The 22,426-nt window shown below is 40.9% G+C and overlaps 2 protein-coding genes across 2 annotated transcripts; both read left to right on the plus strand.

The window, feature by feature from the left end:
- The first annotated feature begins 1,449 nt into the window (after positions 1 to 1,449).
- gtpbp8 (GTP binding protein 8) lies at positions 1,450 to 11,030 on the plus strand. Its single transcript, XM_070838248.1, has 8 exons — positions 1,450 to 1,561; positions 2,303 to 2,520; positions 2,620 to 2,773; positions 4,999 to 5,097; positions 6,634 to 6,764; positions 8,112 to 8,211; positions 9,493 to 9,611; positions 10,827 to 11,030. The coding sequence occupies exons 2-8, from the start codon at positions 2,345 to 2,347 to the stop codon at positions 10,915 to 10,917; spliced, it is 870 nt and encodes a 289-aa protein (XP_070694349.1). The 5' UTR covers positions 1,450 to 1,561; positions 2,303 to 2,344; the 3' UTR covers positions 10,918 to 11,030.
- Positions 11,031 to 19,151: 8,121 nt separating this feature from the next.
- On the plus strand, positions 19,152 to 22,426 carry slc10a2 (solute carrier family 10 member 2). The gene is made up of 6 exons (XM_070838109.1): positions 19,152 to 19,578; positions 20,021 to 20,139; positions 20,349 to 20,437; positions 20,583 to 20,758; positions 20,950 to 21,107; positions 21,823 to 22,426. Exons 1-6 carry the CDS (start codon positions 19,193 to 19,195, stop codon positions 22,011 to 22,013), a joined length of 1,119 nt encoding a protein of 372 aa, XP_070694210.1. The 5' UTR covers positions 19,152 to 19,192; the 3' UTR covers positions 22,014 to 22,426.

The following is a 22,426-nucleotide window of genomic DNA, read 5'->3' on the forward strand; positions in this document are numbered from 1 at the left end:
AGCTGGATAAATATTTGCAGTGAGCTCTTATCCCAATAGGGAGGAATGCGGGGAACTGGGAGACGAGAGCTAACCACTCTGTGCTCACGAACCTGTGAAACCTGACCACCACTTGAACATGGCTATTGAAGAAACTCCATTTCCTACGGGGAGACTCAGTGTAAAAGAATGCAGAGTGGGAGAGAGGCCTGGAGTCACTCCTATCACTGCCACCTCCTATAACCGAATTTATGAAGACATTTCTTTGGCGTGCTCTGCATAAACGTCACTATTATAATCCTCAATAATCCCCACCAAGAGGGTGACGGAGGATGTGTGTGACAGCTAGAACTGTACCTTTCCCTGCGGACAGGAGACGTTTTTTTCACCCTAGAGCAGCAACACAAGAATGTTTCTGTATGTTTGAGCAGCCATGCATCAATGTGAAGAATGTGGCTGAATCTAAAAGAGGATCCCTGCTCATTAATTATGCCCAAATGCCCCATGCAATATTAGAATAGCGCAGGGATAGAGATGTAATTGCAGCGCCCTGCTTTTAGCCCCCTCGCACTCTCATTTCACCGTCTGTTACTCGAGTCTCAAGGTCTAGCACTTCTGTAATATGACTTCATATTGGGACGTTGCAAAGTGTGCCAAGTGTTCAAATAATGGCCTGCGTCTTATATAATGAGCCGTTAAAAGTGCAGAAATGAAAACGGGGGGGTTTCGGTGCTGAATATCCCAAAAAAAAGTGCACTGCCGTCCCTTGCAGTTACTTTGTGTTTTTAAACTGAAGCGGGGGCCGAGGGGGAATTCTCTGAATCAGTTACAGCATTAGCTGGAATTACTGTGCAAATCCATGTGTCTGCAACAGGATACCACTAAAAGCAGGTACAGTACAGTACAGTAACGTTTCAAAGCACTGAAAGCAGGAAGCACAGGACAATAAAGCACAAACAATACTACTGCAGCTACTACTTTGATCGCTCAGTGAAGGTTTCAATTTAAAATCAGCCCCATCTTTTGCTGCAAGCCTGCAAAATTAAGTGACAAGAGCCCAATAACGTGATGTGTGTGATTCTGAAACAGGCCATTCTGCTTAATGACTACTTTTACTTTTGCTACTATTTCTGTTTTGTTACTAAGTATATTTTCATGCAAATGCTTTTGTACTTTAACTTAACTTAAAATTTTTAATGCTTGTACTGCGATTTATCAGTAACATTTTTTTTACACTCTGGTATGACTAGTTTTACTTCAGTACAAAAAAAAACTGAATTCTTCTTCCACCATTACTGTCTACTACTACTACTACTGAGTTAACTACTACAAATAACTACTTGCACTTCTACAAATAAAGTGGGTCAAACAGGTATCAGTAATTAACGAAGGGTTAAGGCGGAACCCTTTAGCAAAGTTACGTTGTTCGAGTCGGACTCATTTGAACGGTGCACGCAACGGGGAGGACAGCAAAAACATGAATTTCTTGAAGAGCACTTGTGATGCCAGTGGATAACTCTCAGCTGCAGCCCAGCCATGCTTTGTCACTCCGTGAATAAGCGGTGAAAATACTCGACTTTAGGTGAGTCGTAACATGAAACCCGCATTCTAAACGTGTGACGTTAATTTTGAAACGTGCTGTACGTAGAAAGGTAACGTTGTGCTAATGTTGTGCTAGCTTGCTAGCTTGTTAGCCTCACCTGTCCACAGGACCAGGAAACAGACACAGAACCAGCTTTCAAACAAAATATCACACACTTGAACAAACAGTACAGCTCTAGTGTGAGGTGCCTACATAATGCTGTGATGATACATGTGTATATTTTGTTATGGAAGGAATTTAACACTATTTGACTCTATAACACCAGCATCACTGGCTGATGTTAATTATACTGCCTACCATCCATGTCATTCCATTCCTGTCTAAAGTGTAAATATCCTATGGTGTAAATATTTATTTCATTTCATCACAATCCATATATCTATATTTATATTTATATTTATTTTTGCTATTTTTGTCTTTTCTATTGCTTTGTTTTTTTCACTCTCCCTGTCTATATTGTTGCTGCTGTAACAAGAAAATTTCCCCCTATGGGGGATCAAAAAAAGAAGTCTAAGTCTAAGTCTATGAGCACATCAGTAAAATATCCGATCAGGAAGTTGCTGCCATACTGCAGTTCTTCAGAATGAATTGACACTTAGATCCAGAGAAATTGTGACAAAGTTGTAGCTGAGCAGGGCTGACAGCAGCTCACATTTTAAGTTGAACCATCAGTCGAAGGCAGAAGTGATGAGTGATAATGTGATGCTGTGCTTTTCTCAGTTGCAGGCAGATCTGAAATCTGCGGGTGTGGGGGAGGGAAAGATGCTCCTTCTCCGCCTCAGCCTCCGCCTGTGGCTTCAGCCTGGGGCTCCAGCCTGCGCCGCAACCCGGCAGAGTGTCCATAAACTCGCCTCGCTTCAGAAAGCCAAAACGCTGCCACGAAAAAAAGTCCAAAGCTTGCTGTACCCCTTTGGCGAGCTGGAGGCTTACCTGGACAGGTACTGTAACGTTTGGTCAGATTGCACATGGGATCATGCTTTTTGCACTTCCCCCCCGAAGACGATGGATTCTTTCATAGACTGACTTGGAATTTTCAGGTCTGTAGACAAGACGCCCTTCCAGCTCTTTTATCCCAGTTTGGAGAACATGGTCGAAGCGGAGAAGCTCTTTTACTCTTCGCCGTCTCATAAGATCGATTTCTACATCTCTGTGGAGAGGATGGACCACGCTCCTGACCTGAAACAGCCAGAGGTCAGTGGGCAGCCTTAGTCACATTGTTTTTGTAGGTCTTTGTTCAGTAACCTGTTGCGAAGCACTAGTCTCTCCACGTGGTCCTCCTACACCACTGAATAAATTAAGTTGTCATGAAATGTACATATTAACTGTATCTATAATGTGTGGAAATAACGAAAAGTCATTCAAGCATGTTGACGTATTTTCATAGCCCTCCGCAGATATAGACTACAGCTCCAGATTACATCTTAGAGTGTGCATTATCTGGGATTTAACTAGAATGAGGTTCTCTTTTAACTAACCTGATAGATGGGAACCCTGCACAAACATTTCTAATTGGGAATTTGTTTATAAAAGGACAAAAAAAACTTGCTGTGAGCTGCTTCAGATAACATTTCTGCCTTCGTGGCCCTAATTGACGGATTTGACGTGCTGGCCGAGGAGCCGAGGAGTGCTTCATCTCACAATGCCACTTTGTGTATTTTTGCTGTCAATGAATGACCAAACTATGAATGTATTTAACAAGAGCTTGGGAGCTTCCCTCAACAGTACTGTGTGCCTCTGACTAAGGCTGTAATCAGACTGAGATTAGCTCTGCGTTGTAAAACCCTGGTGGGTTTTTCTGCATAAAGCCTTTATGATAGTATTTCACAGTACAGTGCAGCGTTTTGAATCCCCCCCCCCCCTTCTATGGTGTGCAAGGTGTGATACTGTTTACCACCACAGATGTGTCTGATACAGTCCACCGTAAAAACATTTACAAGATAAGACACAGATTCCAAATACGTTACAGAACAGATTTGGAAGTGTTAGTTTTTAGTTGTTTTTGTTTTTTAGGATTTGCATCCAAATGTTCAGATTGCATCCCAACTTTGTGAAGCAAATGTAATTAATCATCTCTTATGTAGAATCAGTGGAAGTCTTTTTTTTTTTTTTTTTATCTGTGGTCGAATAGTCAAAGAATTTACGTCCTCATGTCTTTTCCCGAACATGTTTGCCTGACCTCTGTGGAAGACGTCCTGATGTCAACGACACATGTGAAGGAGAATTCATAAGCACTTAGGAAAAGACAACCGCGATTCTGAGAGAATCCAACTGCCCTTACACTAGACTGCATTATGTGACAGTGGGAGTTATTGATATGAGTCACTTTAAATGCTGCCGGCACAAGGAATTGTGGGACCGCGTTATCCCCTTTCCTTTCGTAAAGTATGGTCTGAGGGAGATAAGGAAGGCAGCGCTGAAGCACCTTTCCTTTATCATTCAGAGAATTTAGATACTTGCGGGTCATTTCACTCAGTGAGGAACCTTCCTCAGACACTTTTTCACCACAAACAAAGTCTCTCTTTGTGCAGCAATGAGCAGGATTCCTGGTGAATGTTACATCACTGTTTACAATCTAGCCAGATTGGACCGATCCAATAAAGTACAGTTTATACTTTTATGACACGGTGTCATCCGGGCTCAGACCGATTCACATTACAGAATCATTCCCCCCTCCTTCATTGGCCTCACTCACCACACCAGTCGGGACAGACATGTTTGGCTTACAGTCGGCATTGTCATTAGCCAGTGTGATTATCGTTAAGAGGTGAACAACAACAGCACGACTAAGAGAAAGAGAATGTTTAGGCATATATGAGGATGTTGAGCAGGAAGTTGTTCACATTGCCCTTCCTCAACCCAGAACACTGACACTCAAGTCTGTGAAAAATGTGTCGTAATGTCTCTTTACCCCCCCGCAGCCGCATACATAATGAAGCATTAGTTGACATTCGATAATAAATGACCAGATTATATAGATTCATAACCGTATAGACAGTAGCGTTCACCAGAGGGCTAAGAATGGAACACTGTGTTCATGGGACAACGGGGTGTTGTTGGCATGCCAAGTTGGTTACCACTCCGCCTCTCTGCTCTGTCACAGGATGATGTATTCGTAGTTTACTGGCAGCACGAACCTCCATCCATCTGTCTTGTGTCGGGGAGATGGATGAGCCTGAGCCGTGTCCTGTGGGACTTGGCGGTCGTTGGTACTGCGGTAGCGAAACCGTGGCTGCCAATTAGAGCAGCCAGTAACGGTCAGAGCAGGTGTGCCGGTTAGAAACGTTCACTATGTGAGGAAAACCAGGAAGGCCTGTAAGGAAAATCTTCAAAATCATCCATTGTTGAACACAGTAACACAGCACTTCAGAATACAGGACCTTATGTCTGTGTGTGTGTGTGTGTGTGTGTGTTTCTAGGTGTGTTTCATCGGCAGAAGCAACGTGGGCAAGTCGTCTCTTATCAAAGGCCTGTTCTCCCTGACTCCTGAGGTAGAAGTCAGAGTCTCCAAAACTCCAGTGAGTAGTCTGAGCCAGCACACAGTACGTCTGTTTCACTTTCAAGGTTTAGCGCGCCGTATAGAGTTAGATTATTCATGTGTTCTGTGCTCTTCTTGACTCAAGGTCTACTTACTGGCTTTTCCCTAGTACTTCCGACCACATTTATTCATCTTCGTCAGCAGATGGTGTATGTAGACCTTGAGACTAGAGTCAAGATTGAGCCAAAGCATCTTTTTATCTCATCTTTTTGATTTGTGCTGTATTGTTGGGGTGGGTATAATAAAAGGAAAATATGGTAATATGTGATCGACTGTCCCGCTTTCATAAATAAAAAAGAAACAGTGATAATGAAAATGAAACACTGTTCATACACATTTGTATTATAATGATACATTTTATATATATATATATGTATGTGTGTATATATGTATATATATATATATGTATATATGTATATGTATATATATGTGTATATATATATATATATATATGTGTGTGTGTGTATATATATATATATATATATATATATATATATATATATGTGTGTATATATATATATATATATATGTGTGTGTGTGTATATATATATATATATATATATATATATATATATATATATATATATATATATATATATATATATATATATGTATATATATATACACACACATATATACATATACAGTGCTTTTCAAAATAAAGTGCTTTACATCTTTGAAGTGGGATTAAGGTATTTCAGGACTGCAATGAGGAAAATGATATTAGATAATTGAAAATAATACAACAGTTAAAACGATGACCGTAATAATAGAACAGATAAAACATATTGGAAGTAAAACGGTGTTCTAGTGTTTCTAAAAACTTTTTTTTTTAAAAGATAAGTTTAGAAACTAAAGGTGTCACTGATTCTGCAGCCTCAGATTTTCAGGCAGGAAGTTCAGAGCTGAAGGGTCCTGATTGCAAAAGGCCGGTCACCTTTAATTTTGAACCACGACTCAGGAACAGCCAGCCGCCTGTCTGAGGATCTGAGCTCGACCAACGCTGGGCTTTAGAGGTGATCTGTAAAATCTTCAGATCAGTTCAGAAAGTGACTGGTCACCAGTAAAGAGGGGAAGAAATGGGGCTTATGTGACCCGGACTTCTAGTATTCATTAAAAAGCCGAGCGGTTTTGTACCATCTGAAAATAATCTGTCATAGATGAAATAAAAGCATGTATGACCTTCAGGCCGAGAGAGAAAAGACCAGATTTTTGTCGTGCCCCTCAACTGATAAAAAAACATGATTGAACATCTTTTGCAACGCGCTTTTCAGATGAAAGGTCACTGTCAGATATCAGTGCCGGGTTTCTGGCCGCAGGTTTGACATTTGTAGACAGGCAGCCGAAATGTTTTTGTAAAATTGGAACAGACTTTGAAGAAGTAAAAACACTGAATTCAGATTTATTTTCATTTAGCTTGACAACATTTCGGGGAATCCAGAACGTCACAGGGATCAGCTAATCATTCTAGATCTACATAAATCTCCTTAGTGTTTGTGTGACTTTTCCCCCATAGGGTCACACAAAGAAGATGAACTTCTTCAGGGTGGGCAAAGCTTTCACCATCGTCGACATGCCAGGCTACGGGCACAGAGCGCCCAGAGACTTTGTGGATATGGTGGAGCCGTACCTCTACACAAGGAAAAAGTGAGGAATGCACCTTAGATAGCCGCCTGTAGGAGGCAGGTCTTGAGGTAGTGCGTCTCTACTCTGGATTCACATGGTCTCAGCACAATCAGGGAATAAATAGCCCCCTCACACACACACACACACATGATTGATGTCTGGAGGACAAAAGTAACACTCCCACGAACCATCTGTCTTGTAATAAATAGAAAAAGTTGAAATAACCTCCCATCATATGAGTCAGTCTCGTACCACGCTGCAGAGGTTGGGAAGAGATTTTACTTTCTGACTAGGGCAGAGCTCCGCTCATGATTATGAGCCTTTTGGGAGGTGGAATTCATTCATGATGCCAAAATCTATTTGTATAATTCGCTCCGTCAGAATGATACATGAATGATTATCCGTGTGAGTTTCTGTGATAAATCACCGTATCACGTTACTGCCTGTAGTTTTACAATCGTGGGGTCGTTTTAGGTGCAACCATCTTCAAAGACAAAGATTTGGAACTACAAATGATCAGTCGCACCAACCCTCTCAGTGGAATCACTGCACTCGGGGCGGATATCAGCCATCACACACTCTCATAAACTAATCATAAACCATTTAACAAGTTAATTTGTCATCAAAGGGAAAAAAAACCCTGTAAATGTTTTTCTGACACACAAATATACACAAATTCCAGACAGTTTAGGACATAAACATGGCTTCTTAGAGGTTTCGCCTCCTCCGTCACCAAGTGCGATCACATTTTTAGATGCTACGACTCAAAGGCAACATTGATACATTTTCAGCACTGAAGCAATGAGGTTAATCTCTTCTGTTAATAGTACCCGTCCTTTTCTTACCTGTTACCAGATCACCTGGTGTCCACTGACTAGGTTGTAAACACGACTACATACACTCAGGTGCTTTAGTACTTTCCTCCTCCTCCCCCCTGCACCTGTTCAGTAAAATACTTCTGTTTGAGACTTATTGTGGTCCACAGCCACCCTCTAAAGAGAAATGATCTGTATGCAAATATACTAAATTCTTCTTTGGTCTTTGTTTATTTGTGCCCTGGCTCTCACACTGCTCTGTAATGTTAGGCCATGATACAGATAAGTCAGTGCCACTGAGCACAGTTTCCTTCTGGATTGTACTACCTGTGGATTGTGACCTGGTCCACAGGGTGGTGCTGTGTAATCGCTGCACTGTCTCTTAAAGTGTATACGTGTTCTACTTCAGCCACGCTGAACATGGTGATGATCTGTGTCGTTAAACGTGTGTTCTTACTGTTCTGAAGACCTTGAAAGCTCATGAGTCCCATCCATTGAACTGGTCTCTGTTATATGTCAAATTTGCTAATCTTACTGTGTCGTAATCTGTCAGTCTGGTAAGGACGTTCCTGTTGGTGGACGGCAGTGTTGGTCTTCAGAAGCTTGACCTGATCGCCCTGGAGATGTGCGAGGAGACCAGAAATCCATATGTGGTAAGACACACACACACACACACACACACACAGAATATATGGAGAACACTTACTTTCATCCATGTAATCACAGATCTGAACGTTCTGGATTAGATTTTGGGCTGATGGTCACATAAAACAAATGAAAAGACATCACCTTCGGCTTTGGGAAACCGGGATGAGCCTTTTTCTGCCATTTAGCAGACAAAACAATTAATTGGTGAAGTAAGAACAGAAATTTGGCAGATGAATATTAAAAAAAAGAAAAGAAAATTTCACACACTTGCCAAATAGCACTTGGGTGGGGGGGGTGGCATATTGTGACATGCAAATTAGAGGCTCTACAGCCTACTCTGGAGCAGTGACTGAGAACACACAGTACCTGCTGCACCAACTCTGCTGCGCCCCCATTCAAACGTGTTCATATTGGGCCCATATGTAGTTTTCTTAAAGACGATGGTTCCTGAGAAACAGCAGACTTCATGCTGGAGTCTGCTGTTAAGTGGAGGTGGTGACAGCGACGCTTAACTAGCTTTTGCTCCTCCTCCTCTTCACATTTTGCTCATCCTTCTTCCAAATCCTCATCATTATGTCCACACTGAATTAATGCTGAATGCTCTCACTCAGCTATTTAAAAACTGCTGTCCCCTCTAAAATGCCACCGCTGACACATTATAATGAAGCACCCCCACTCTCTTCGCACTCTGCAGTCAATTATTCATGCTCTTAGGTTATTAAACACTTTGGCCATTATTAAGGCTTTGACAGCACAGCTTTTAGCAAAGACGAACTCCCACTACTGAAAAGCAAAGGAAGCACAAAGCCGTGAATGGAAAGGGTCACTTTCAAAGACAGCGGCAAGACCGACAAGCCCAAACTTTGATGCCCGTGATTAAAATAGTTGCTGGACTGACTAGTGGGTGTCAGAGTAAGTCTGTTGGACATACTTGTTTGGTCAATCAACACAATCTGCTCCCATAAAAAGCTCTTTAAGCTCATTCAGATTTTCAGCTTTATTGCCGCAAACACTTAAAAACACTCAAATCAGAGAGAGCATCTTCACAGATGTCATGTCGACACTCACGCATCAAGCAGGGCAACAGGTGGAGTGGGTGTAGCCGACGACCTAGAGCAGGACAACTGTGAGGAGAGGAGGGGGGGCATGAAGGGGCTACAACCTCCAATTCGTTATATAATATGTAATGCCGATTAAATATTCTTGTATCCTCAGTTTGTGTCAGTCTGTATAATCATACTGTGCATGAAGGCACAATAGTGACGTGCAGACATTTTATTTTGCAGATCGTGGTGACTAAGATTGACAAATGCGGCCACGGAACATTGCTGACGAACTTACTGAATCTTCAGGACGTGATTAAAACACAGACCTCCAGCTGCTTCCCCCAGCCTTTCCTGGTCAGGTGAGAGTCCCTCTTTTCTGTCTGTACTGCTTAAAGAACAAGGCCGGGATATTTTTCAAAAATGAAACGACACAAACTAATAAGTATCGTCTGCGTGTAAGATCCCGATCCATCTTTTTCCTCCGTTCAAAGCCCCTTCAGTGAGCCACGCTGGGTTGTTGTTCCTTCATTTCCATAAAAGCGCACACTTTAATTTATCTTGACACAGTCCCACACACCCCGTCCTGCTGTCGCACACACTCTCCCAGTAAATGTGTATTAATCCACAGATGAAAATAGTCCCAATGAGTTGCACTTTTTACTCCTTACTTAAAAACTACAGTACACTACTACTGCTTGAGGAAATTATTGTATTTGTGACTTTTTTTTAAAAGATTTATACGATCACAAGGAACAAACGGACACAGCGGTGAAGTCGTAAAGTGTTTGGTTTTATTGAAAGTAAAAAAAAAAAAACATGGATTAGCACCAGTCTTACCTTTTAAGGGTTTTTCATGCCCAAATGCTAAAATGGAAAATGTACAGTTCCACAGCATCATCTTCTTATTACAACATCATAGTCACGATGTCTTTGAGTTTCTCTTTTTAAAGGGAAACAGTACGATATCGCAGTATCTCAGACCAAAATGAATGTGTGCCTCACCCCCCTCCACTGCCACGGCTCCTCTTCCTCCTCCTGTACACAGCTGCTGGCTGACTACCTCTCTTAGATCTTTAGACTTGAGCTTTAACAAAATGCACTTCCCTCCTCATAAAACATTTGCAATCTGATGTTTTTATAAATCCGTGTTTACATCCAGGTTTTACTAGCTTGCAGTCTTTCTCACTTTCACTGTCTTTGTTGGTGCATTGCTGCAGATCTCGGGCTGTTACTGCCATCTATAGATCAGTGGAACTGTGTGACACCGTTGGCTGGGATGTGTGTTGTGTCACAGCGTGCGTGAAGAGCATTTCTTAAAAAATTATACTGATCAAGGTATATTTAGGACATTTAAGATAAAGACACAACCATTCATGAAATCACAGCATGCTAAAAAAATCTATATTTCCACTGATGGAGGGGAAGGAGACAATAAGGGACGAACGTGTTCATGTTATGTTCTTTGTCATCATCATGCAGCACAATATTATTTAACAAGTGGGAAAATACAGTTTGCAGTTGAACAGCTTGCATCAATTATTTCCTTTCCCTCTCTGTCTCTTTCTTTCGAACAGCTCCCTCCAGTTTGGGGGGATCTACCTCCTGAGATGCTTCATTGCACATGTAACAGGGAGCATCAGACTAGCAGACACCTCTCAAAGCTGACTTCAGACCAGCTGTAGCCTGTGTCTCATGTGAACTCCATATACATCCACATTGTTTTGGTCTCTAGACGACCGCCTCAGATGCTTTTATTTTGTAATAAAATGTAAAACACTCCTTTGTCTTTCCAGTGTTTCATTAATCTTCCATGTTTGTTAAATTATTCATATTTAGTTGGAACAGTCAATACACCAAATAATTACATGAATTAAATATTCATGATCAGTTGGTCAATGGACCAAATTATTAAATTAATTAAACATGAAATTATTTAGTATCATTTGATTGAGTTCACTTCAGTCCATTAGATGGATGACGTGTCTCCACTTCCTGCCCCTGTACAACAGTGAAGCCAACATTTTTTTTGCTGGTGCAGTCGTGATCGGGGGGGTCAAGCAAAGGTATCGCGGCCGTGAGTTAGGGTTTCGTGTCCACGGTGATGTCAAACCGCCGTTTTATAGGATCAAATAAGTAATTAAAACCAGAGCACAGTAGTGTGACAAAAGCTACTGACTGACAGGAACCATCTTTGGGAAAAAATAATTCAATGTTTACTGAGGGGGCAGGGTTTCAATCAATCAATCTTTATTTATATAGCGCCAATTCACAACAGCGTTATCTCAAGACGCTTTATAGCCTATACTGCAAGCCAGCCTACAGAATAAGATGTCTTGGCTTGGTTTTTGGGGAGCTGACATGACGTTAACCTGACACACCAGTTGATTTGTTACACGCAACCATCTGGTTCGTTGTACGGCACCATCTGGGAAGCCATCCGTGGAAACTCTTCCTAAAGGGGGCAGGCAGGTTCAAAAAAAATCTGGGAGGGGTCAGAAAACCAGTCGGTATCTGGTGTGACCACCATTTGCCTCACGCAGTGCAACACATCTGCTTCGCATGGAGTTGATCAGGTTGTTGATTGTGGCCTGTGGAATGTTGGTCCACTCCTCTTGCCTGTGCCAAGTTGCTGGATATTGGCAGGAACTGGAACACGCTGACGTATACGCCGATCCAGAGCATCCCAAACATGCTCAGTGGGTGACATGTCCGGTGAGTATGCGGGCCATGCAAGAACTGGGATGTTTTCAGCTTCCAGGAATTGTGTACAGATCCTTGCAACATGGGGCCGTGCATTATCATGCTGCCACATGAGGTGATGGTCGTGGATGAATGGCACAACAATGGGCCTCAGGATCTCGTCACGGTATCTCTGTGCATTCAAAATGCCATCAATAAAATGCACCTGTGTTCGTTGGCTATAACATACGCCTGCCCATACCATAACCCCACCGCCATTGGGCCACTCGATCCACTACGTTGACATCAGCAAACCGCAAACAGGTCTGCGGTTGTGAGGCCGGTTGGATGTACTGCCAAATTGTCTGAAACGCCTTTGGAGACAGCTTATGGTAGAGAAATGAACTTTCAATTCACAGGCAACAGCTCTGGACATTCCTGCAGTCAGCATGCCAATTGCACGCTCCTTCATCTATGGAATTGTGCTGTGTGATAAAACTGCACATTTCAGAGTGGCCTTTTATTGTGGCCAGCCTGAGGCACACCTGTGCAATAATCATGCTGTCTAATCAGCACCTTGATATGCCACACCCGTGAGGTGGGATGGATTATCTCGGCAGAGGAGAAGTGCTCACTAACACAGATGTAGACAGATTCGTGAACAATATTTGAGAGAAATGGTTGTTTTTTGTATATAGAAAATGTTTTAGATCTTTGAGTTCAGCTCATGAAAAATGGGAGCAGAAACAAAAGTGTTGCGTTTATATTTTTGTTCAGTGGACAATAGAATATGTCAATAGCTTGCTAGCTAGCTAATAGTATTGGAGATATTTCCCTTTCTGACAGGTAATGTACTTATTCTCAAGGTAACTTAAACCTAGTCAATTATTATACACAGTTATTTTTCACAAGTTCAATCAATCACAATCAAACGTTTTCTTAGGTAAGATTAGACTAATTGTAAAACAAGACTTACATGTATCAGATGTACAAAGGGAGCTGTGCTGAGCAGTGACATGTGGCAGGCGAATAGTTGTCGGCAGTAAATACGTTCCTAATTGCAAACATGTACAAATTTCAAAGGTTCCCACCAAATACCATAGTAAATTCATGTGGGTCATTTCTGACCCATGTGTGTAAACTTGATGTAGACATACACAAGCTATGCTAGTTCGTGAAGTAAGAAAGTAAGACATAAATATGATGATTTGTGCTAAACAAAAAAAGAATATTTACTGAATCCTTACATGAAATACCATAGTAAATGGGTATGGGGTATTGGACCCATGTTGTGCATTAGAAGGGTAGTGATACAAAAAGTCTTTTTATTCCAAAAGTAAGAAAGGAAAAAATAAAAGAAGGATGTATTATGATCAAAAACAAGTTAATTGAGGAATACCTGGAATACTGAATGATTTATTGCAAAGATATAGCACATAAAAACTTGGACCCATGTTGTGCATCAAAGGGTTAAAAAGGAAGAGAGCAAATGTGTGACTTGAGGTGTCGAATGGAATTTTTTCTCAGCCCGTCATTTCATAATGCACACAGACCTTCAGCGGCCCGCCCTGTGTGTCAGGTGTAGGTCAACCATTAGTAGACATGAGTTGTTCATAAACCTTGGTTTAGTTGTAATAGTTGGTCAAGTAAATTCTCAGTCTGTGGGGAACACTGCTTACAAAAACTGCTTACTGCTTATTTAAATATGTATAAAATCTATTTCAATGTCATATCACGGTTTATCTTAATGGCTTTTCACTCTTACTGTTTTATTATGTTACATAAACACTTAGTGCAAAAGTTTATTGTCATCCTATAAACCAGATAAACCATTATGAAACCCATCACAATGTCGCCGTGTCTACTTTAGAAAACGTGGATTTTTAAAAAGATGAGGAGTTTGGTTCCAGATTGGAGCGGGTTGGAGCAGGAGATAAGGCCACACAAAAAACCTTTCAAAAAAAAAAATCACTCTTGGCTCAATCATAACCTCTGCTTGCTCCACTCACGTGCCCTGCTGACCACCTGATGAACCCACAGACAGTTAATACCGATCCTCCTCAGCTCCATGAAGCATTTTAGTGTCTTCTGCTGTCCAAAATTCTACGTGAAGTTCCTTTTATTTATTTATTTATTTATTTTAATATCATCCCTCAGGATTTTGGGGCCAAGCTCGTTCACTCCAACCACTTCCATCAACGCTGTTTTACATGCAGCGTTCAGCTGTTCTTAGCAAAAACAAACCTCCATATAAACTCCCCAGACAGCAGACAGACACAGTTATGAACCAGCTGGTTACTATATTGGAGCTTTTTGCAGCTGAGGAGTTTTCTCTGGAGTTAGTGGGATAAAACAGCTTGAAGAGAGTGAATATTTGACTCAAAAGATGTGATTGTTGTTGTGGATTTTGTCAGATGGACGCGCACACAAGTGGATGTGTAAATAGATCAATGTTGTGTCTCAGTTTTTTACATTTCTTCATATGGAGAATAAACAAAAGGTAAATGATAAGATGTTGACATCTAAATTTTTCATATTGTCAACTAACTCAATGCCAAAATGTGGCCAAGGGCCAAAACTGTGACAAGTCCTGGGAGACAGGACAGGCTTGCTTGCTTAAAAGGGTTTAAAATATAAATGTGGAAATGGCACATCAGTGTTATATTGGTCCTATAAAAAGTTATGCGGTCGTTGTTCTTGGGAGGCAGATGGTGAGTTTCCATGGCTGGAGACTGATGGCCCTGAATGTGCTAAAGAGAAGGACTCAAGTGTGATAACAATGGCTTCCAATTATGACACGACTCAAAGGCAATTTTATTCCCTATAGTCTTTAGTCAAAGTCTTTACATGCGATGATAATTTCATCAAAATGAATGTTGCTGTATTTCATCACCTAATATTCAGGAATAACTCTTAAGAAAGTAATATGGTGATGTTATTTTATTTTATAGTTATCTTGACTGTAGTTATATATGACTTTATGTCACATTTCCAACATTAAATGTTGGACAAATCATGAAAACCTGTTAAAGCATCATCACAACATGGAACATTATGTCAAGTCCCTCAGATAAGGACTAGCGATGCATTTGGATTTGAAACAAAAGGGAAGCAAAAAGGTTTTCCACATGTACAAGCTACGAGCAAAACTCGGTATCCCAATTTCATTTCCAAAGCCTTTATTCAAATAAAAATTAAATAACATAGAAGAAAATGAAAATACACAGGGAAGCAAAGCTGCGGCAATAGATAATTAAATACAAATGAATGGAAACAAATTCAGTCAGGTAGTGAAGAAGTTACGGCTGATAAACAGTAGAAGAGAAAAAGAGAAAAGGGTTGTGTGTTTGTGCGCAGTAGTGATGTTAATGATATTTATGTTGTAGAGATCTAATGAATATATGAATAAAGGTCCATGTCACAACTCAAAGCAACAACAGATAACAAAAAAAGTTATGGAGGAGTGAGACAAAATAACAATAATGGTAATTATAATGGTATTATTACATATTATTACATAATACATAGGTATAACAGGTACCGAGATGGCATGGCATCTACTTTTACATCTCAAGGTAACTTTAAAAACATGTTTTGCTCACTAGTTCTGGCTAAAAAATGTAGTATCAATCAATCAGACTTTATTTGTGTAGCATTTTTCATTCAAACAACATGTCAAACAAAGTGCTTGACATAATAAAACCATTTCACCCCATCCACACACAAAGCAATAAATCACTCTGTAATTAATTAAATTAAAGCACTGCATAATAACAGCACTCTATAAAAAGAGGAGCCGAGGAAACACTCTCGTAAATGTCTTCGATTTGCAGCGAGGAAACACCAGAGGCAGGAACTTCAAACAGCAGATAAAAGCTACATGAAAGGTCAAGAGCACAAGATTTAAAAAAAAAAAAAATGGAACTAGCAACGAGGGAGCTCAGCGCTCTGTTCCTGCTGTGTTCAGTGTTGCACGCAGTTAACCTGGGATCACTCTAGCTGGGGATAAAGCATGTTGAACAGTAACAGAGTAAAAGTGATTTATGTCACGTTCATTTACTTTAATTATACAATAGTTGCTTTTAGTATTCATTTGGTGTCTCGTTTTTGGTCTCTACCAGCACCAGCTCCTATTGATCACTTTCAGTGGAGAGTAACATTATACTGTACCTGAATACATACTTTACTTTTTTTGGTAATTTAGAGCTGCAAATAATGAATCAGTTAAGGAGCAACTACTTTGATAATTGATTACAACAGTTTGAATCAATTTGAATACATCTCTCCTGATGTAAATCATAATTATATACATTTTTTGCTATTTTCTTGCACTTAATAGACAAAACGATGAAGATGGCAGCTACAGTGACATGAAAGGTTTTCATTTTTATCTTATTTTCAAAAACCATATGTGTATAAGAATAGAATTGTTATTCTATTTAAATCTCTTTATATGTTATATACAGTCTATTAACAACCACTGAACCCTTCCATGTTTTATGTGTTTTACATAGATTTGAAAAGAATCTTTTGACACCAAAATAAAACTCAAAATTATATATTTTAAACAAATTATTCTGCATTTCTTGATGTCCTTTCAGTATTATTAAGCCACACACTGGCATCATGCTGAAACGAGTTGTAGTTGACAATCTTTTATATTGTGTTTAATGTGCGGTTACCAGATTTTGAAAATTAAAAGTAAAAGTTGCACAAAAAATCCAAAATGAACATCTCAAACAAGCCAATTCAGTCACTTCTATGTAGATGTGCCTTCACAGAATCCTGCCGAGCAGCAAACCGCTCCGGCTGCTGAATACATTGCACATAAGTAGACATGCAGTCATAAACTTTTTTATAGAAGCCAGTCGGCAAAGGGTCAAGGTCAAATTGTGAAAATCTCATTGTATTCTCCTTCCCTTTTTTCTAGTCCTCTCCCTGGGAGTGGGACAGTTTCCCAAATGTGTCTTATCATTTCCTCATTTTACCAGTGGAACAGGAACACAGTGTGAGGTATGAACATATCAGATAAGATAGTTATCAGCAATCTGATGGCCCGGGATGATGGCCATGACATGACACAAACCGTCGCGCACTCATTCACACCAGGAGCACAGAGATACTTAAAAATTTACTGCAGCCTGAATGAAGGACATGTCAGATGGAGAGAGACAGATAAAAGCTGATGAGATGGATAAAGACTGATAAGACGTCCTCTGAAGAGCTACCATAACTATTTCACTGTCCCTCTCCTCATACCACAGTACTGACTTACACACACACACACACACACACAGCGAATGACACTGGGCACACACACCCTCACGGTTTTATGAACAGGATCATGAATCAGTGCATGAAGCTTTTAGTGGTTTACCTTACGTATCCTTCTAAAATCAATACGTTTATATTCATTCCTTTCATCGGGAGATATTTCTCTAATATAATTGATAAGAAAATAAGACCATCATTGTGAGGATCTGCCAAGGAAATCTTTATTGCCTTGTCCAGGATTTCCTCTGTCCCGTACACCCTTGAAAATATATGGAAATTCAGGTATTGTGCAGGACCAAAATAATAAATAATATTTTAAACATATTAGATGTTCAGAAATCATTTCATATCAAGGTTGTTCATCTATTTATGAAACTACAGCGAAATGTGGCACATTATTGTTCTTATCGTGTCTGATCCAGGTTTGAGTTTCAAAATGTAGCTACATGCCGTCTTCGCTGTTGAACAAAATATCATTTGGAGTGGTTGTCCTTTAACTTTCGCAGTTAGACATTATCCTCTGCAGGCACTTGCAAGCAGGCAGACAGACACCGATCACAGACAGAAACGTATGAAAAGCTTGATCATTCGGATGATTCCAGAGGTACAGTCTCTTCCAGTGCAATTTTGTTTTTGTAGTTATTTGGAACTATTGCGTTACTCCTTGACTTTGAGCAAATGTTGGTACATGAAGGCCGCAGGGACTGACTGTCAGCTGCAGAACATTATCCACCTGAATTTCTCCATTGCTCATCACCTTCTTTTTTTTTTTTATTGTTTCCACATTATCGTGCGCACCACGTTGACGTAAAGTGCCTAATAAAATACATTCATTCCCACTCGGACCTTTATATGTTTTATTGTTTTACAATGATGTTGAATTTGGGCCAAAGTAGTTAAGGTTTTTAAACACTTAAAGACACAAAAAGACTTAAATGTCACAGTGGAAACAAATCTCCCCGTCCGCTGCAAACATAAAATGTAAAATAATTGCCCGAATGATTGAAGTCAATATTTAAGCAGAAGCAATTTTATCTGAAATTACATAGCTGTGACGCTACGTGGATACGTTTAGCAGATCAAGTGAATTTAATCACAAAGTCTGGACTGAATTAAAGATTGGATTGAAACAACAAAGCAAATAATAAGCAGCGACTGGTTACGTGCATGGGCAACATTTTTAGTATATAGCATCAGCGCCAGTGTTCAGTGTCAGTTTACAGCTGTATCTTGATCGACCTTTCTGTACTCTGAAGGATATTCAGTGCCTTGGGAATTTTCCTCTATCATTATTAGTATTCACAGAATGTTGCAAATGTTTTGAAATGTTCCTTTTACTTAGTTTTTTTGCCATGAACATGACTTTTATAACTATTAACTTATATAACATTTGCAGAGACTTTTATTTTGACATTTAAGACTTGTTTTTTTCTAGTGATCAAAAGAGGCAGAGGGGGCTAATTTTTACTGGCAATTTGCAAAGAATAACTTGTACTAACAGGGTGTTCCCTGTCTTTGAGATGTGTAAACATTTTCCTGCCCACTGGCATTGAAGGGTGATGATGCTGCATAGCTTAGCTGTCCAATAAAGTTTTAAGAGGCCAAAGGGCAGTGCATGGATGGATCTATGGTCCAATTACATTTCACATTTCAGAATGATTCTCTTTTTATATACATGTGCTTTTGAACATTGACCCCATTAAACGTTAAGTATTGGTTAATTTTTGGTTAAAGTTTTTTTTCCACTCAATTTTCCCTCCTAACTTTACTTGGCTGCAGCTGATAAGGCATAAATATCAGCGAGCTGGACGGCTGTGCTCACTGCCGCCATCAGCTCCTTGGATACTGGAGAAGGAGAAACTGGAGCAGTCTCGTGGAATCTAAGAATCTCAAGCTCTGAGGAAACTCTTCGCCAATTTCATCTGAAATTGGGAGCCACTGATTATCCTCTTCTTCTCTCATTACATTCTCCACGCTAAAAACAACAATGTCCACGTCGAAGGTGGCAGCTGTCTGCGACTCTCTTGCCACAATCTGTTCAGGCACAAACTGCCTCGTTCCTCCCAGCACCTTCAATGATACACTGAGCCTGGCGCTAAGCATAGTGCTCACCGTAATGCTTGCTCTAGTCATGTTCTCCATGGGTTGCACTGTGGATACTCAGAAACTGCTGGGCCACCTCAAGAAACCGTGGGGCATCATCATTGGCTTCCTCTGCCAGTTTGGCATCATGCCTTTCACAGCCTTTGCCTTGTCGCTGGCGTTTGATGTGCTACCTGTGCAAGCTGTTGCCATCATCATTATGGGCTGCTGTCCTGGAGGCTCCGGCTCTAACATCATCTGCTACTGGCTGGACGGAGACATGGACCTGAGGTAAGACAGCAGCGGGGCTGACTGGTCGGCACGCTCAATGGATGATCTGATGTTAGGTTACTGGATGACTGAGTGGTGACAACGCATTTTATTCTTTTTCTCAGTTTAAAGGAATCCTTTTCAGCACAATACACTATATAGCAGCATGAAGTAGTATTTTGAATGCACTACAAAAACTAATTTATATGTTTGATAATTAGAAAACACAGACAGCTGCACAGTCAATGTCTAACACAGGTTACTGATAGGACACCATCTAGGTCCCATGTATTGTGTGCGGTATGGGCTAATGACTGGACCAAAATGGGAGCAACTCTCTGTATCTGAGCCTGATACAGAATCAGCTGCAGCATTCACCTATCCCTTATTCTTAGCACATGTGCTGATCTAAAAAGAAAATGTGTGCTTGGCCTAAACACTGTCTGCATTCTCCCATCCTCAGCATCAGTATGACAGCCTGTTCCTCTATCCTGGCCTTGGGGATGATGCCTCTCTGTCTGATGATTTACACCTCCGCCTGGACTTCCACCAGCACTATCCAGATCCCTTACGACTCCATCGGTAAGTAGACAAGCTGATGATTCATTACAAGCCCATAAGACTAACGGATAAGAACTCTACACTTGCTAAGGCACATCCTGTACACTCTACGTACACCATGTGTTTGATTTTGTTGTGTGATCGCAATTATAGTTTTGTTCCAAAAGCTTCATAGAAGTTGATCAAAATGCTACAATCATCAGATGATGTGAAAATCTGTGTGTTCTCAGGTATCACTCTAGTGGCCCTTCTTATACCAATTGCTGCGGGGATGTATGTGAGGCGCCGGTGGCCCCTCATGGCAAAAAAGATCCTCAAGGTAGGGAAACTCTGCAATTTACTGAATGTTTTACAAAAAAGAGGGACTTCTAAAACCATACTCAGATCATTTTTGTCACATTTACATTTTGCATGGCTTCATCCGATGACAATTCCTGCGCTGTCTTCCTGTCTGCCGTGCACAGATAGGGTCCATCGCAGGCTTTGGTCTCATTATCATCATAGCCGTGGTTGGAGGAATTCTCTACCAATCGTCCTGGAACATTGCTCCCTCCCTGTGGATTATTGGAACTATCTACCCCTTTGTTGGCTTCGGCCTGGGGTTCGTCATGGCCCGCTTTGCAGGTCAAGAGTGGAACAGGTAGGGTGGCATCATTGTAGTGAGTTTGGCACAAAATAATTTTGTTACGTAAAGATAATGGCTTGATTTCCTCAATTTTCTAAAGTATATTATAGTTGAATTCAGTTTTGAAAATCACGAAATCCACCACAACATGCACTTATGCTTGTACTAATACATTTTCTTACCTACTCATTTCCTGCTTTGTTCAGATGTCGAACCATCGCACTGGAGACAGGTTTCCAAAACTCTCAGCTGTGCAGCACCATCGTCCAGCTGTCCTTCACCCCTGCCGAGCTGAACGTCATGTTTGCATTCCCCCTCATCTACAGCATCTTCCAGCTGGTGGTGGCTGTCATTTCTGTGGGAGGTGAGAGTTTAGCAGGCGGACACGTTATACAATACGACACATGGGATTTTGTCTTTTCAAACGATAGCAGCAGTTTTGTGAAAACTGGATGTTGGCCACTCATCTGCCACCAAAAATAATGCCTAGAGAAACAGCCGTCTCGATCCTCCACAGTTAAACCAGGTCTCTAAAACCGGGTTTTAGGGTCAGATTATACTTGGAAAAGAAGGTTTGTTTGATCGTGTCAGATTCCAAAATGGGCCACAAGCAAAGGAGGAGTGGAAGGAGAGAGGGAAGACTGATAATGCTTAAAAATGGGAAGTTCAGGGTCAATGATCAAAGTTAGTGGGAAAAAAAAGCATATGATAAGAAGCTGTATAATTTGTCATTTATGGTGGGCTTTTGTCAACCCCTGACCAGAGCTGCTGGCTTATGCTCACGCTATTTCCTGTGCCTCCGGATTTTTGCCATATGCAAGTAAACAAGGCTGGACCAGTTCACAACCAGGAGTAGATTTATCTGGTCCCCTCCCTCACTGAAATGAGTGAGTGTGGAAGGGTGAACATTTTTCCCAGTTTCTGCTTTTCCCAAACAAGAACAAATGAGTTGCAGAACAAGAGACAAGCCCAACATGCCAGAAACATTGTCCAAAGAAAAGGTTTAATCACTGAAGCCTTCTTCATTTTCGATGCTTTTAACAAATGCCAAGATGACTGACTGTTCTTTTCCTCTACAGCCTATCAGGTGTATAAAAAGCACTGCCTCAGGTCATCTGATGCAGACAGTGAGGCTCCACCCCTGGAAGCTGACGATGGCGAGCCGGTAAAAGAGAAGGACTATGGTTTGGAAAATGCTGCCTTTGAGATTAGGGAGAGTGGCAGCAGTGATGAAAAGGGTAAAGACATTCACAGGAACACCCAGATGTGAGATTACAGACAAATCACAGACTTTTGGACTATCAGTGAGAACAGACAGCAGCCCAACTCAACTATGGACACACACTGCCCTCTGCAGGCCGGGGGTGTGCACTACTACAGCTCCTGTTCCACTTCACTTTGGAAAAAGTGTTGCAAGAACAGGTGTGGCCACAAAAACTGCACTTCATCATACTGAACTGCAGTATATTAAGATTTGGACTGGGTATCGTTTACCAGGTTTACCACTAACCTTTAAGTGACATTGATGCCAATGGAGTATGTCATTCAATACCTTTTTGCCATGCTCGATGAGGTGCTTCATCATGTTACTTGTATTCCCGGTTCATCCTGAGGTAATCCCAGTTCTTCCCTATCCATTTTATGCCCTTATTTTTATCAGACGCCAAGCGTGGAGTATAGCCA

Source organism: Pempheris klunzingeri, chromosome 10, assembly GCF_042242105.1.
Source record: "Pempheris klunzingeri isolate RE-2024b chromosome 10, fPemKlu1.hap1, whole genome shotgun sequence".
Classification (NCBI taxonomy): Eukaryota; Metazoa; Chordata; class Actinopteri; order Acropomatiformes; family Pempheridae; genus Pempheris; species Pempheris klunzingeri.

Bases quoted from the DNA above. Each gene is read 5' to 3' on its own strand.
- gtpbp8 (XM_070838248.1), top strand. From the start codon at position 2,345: ATGCTCCTTCTCCGCCTCAGCCTCCGCCTGTGGCTTCAGCCTGGGGCT. The intron at 5,098-6,633 runs GTGAGTAGTCTG...TTTCCCCCATAG, and splicing joins TCAGAGTCTCCAAAACTCCA to GGTCACACAAAGAAGATGAA. The intron at 9,612-10,826 runs GTGAGAGTCCCT...TCTTTCGAACAG, and splicing joins CCCCAGCCTTTCCTGGTCAG to CTCCCTCCAGTTTGGGGGGA.
- slc10a2 (XM_070838109.1), top strand. From the start codon at position 19,193: ATGTCCACGTCGAAGGTGGCAGCTGTCTGCGACTCTCTTGCCACAATC. The intron at 20,140-20,348 runs GTAAGTAGACAA...GTGTGTTCTCAG, and splicing joins GATCCCTTACGACTCCATCG to GTATCACTCTAGTGGCCCTT. The intron at 21,108-21,822 runs GTGAGAGTTTAG...TTTCCTCTACAG, and splicing joins GGCTGTCATTTCTGTGGGAG to CCTATCAGGTGTATAAAAAG.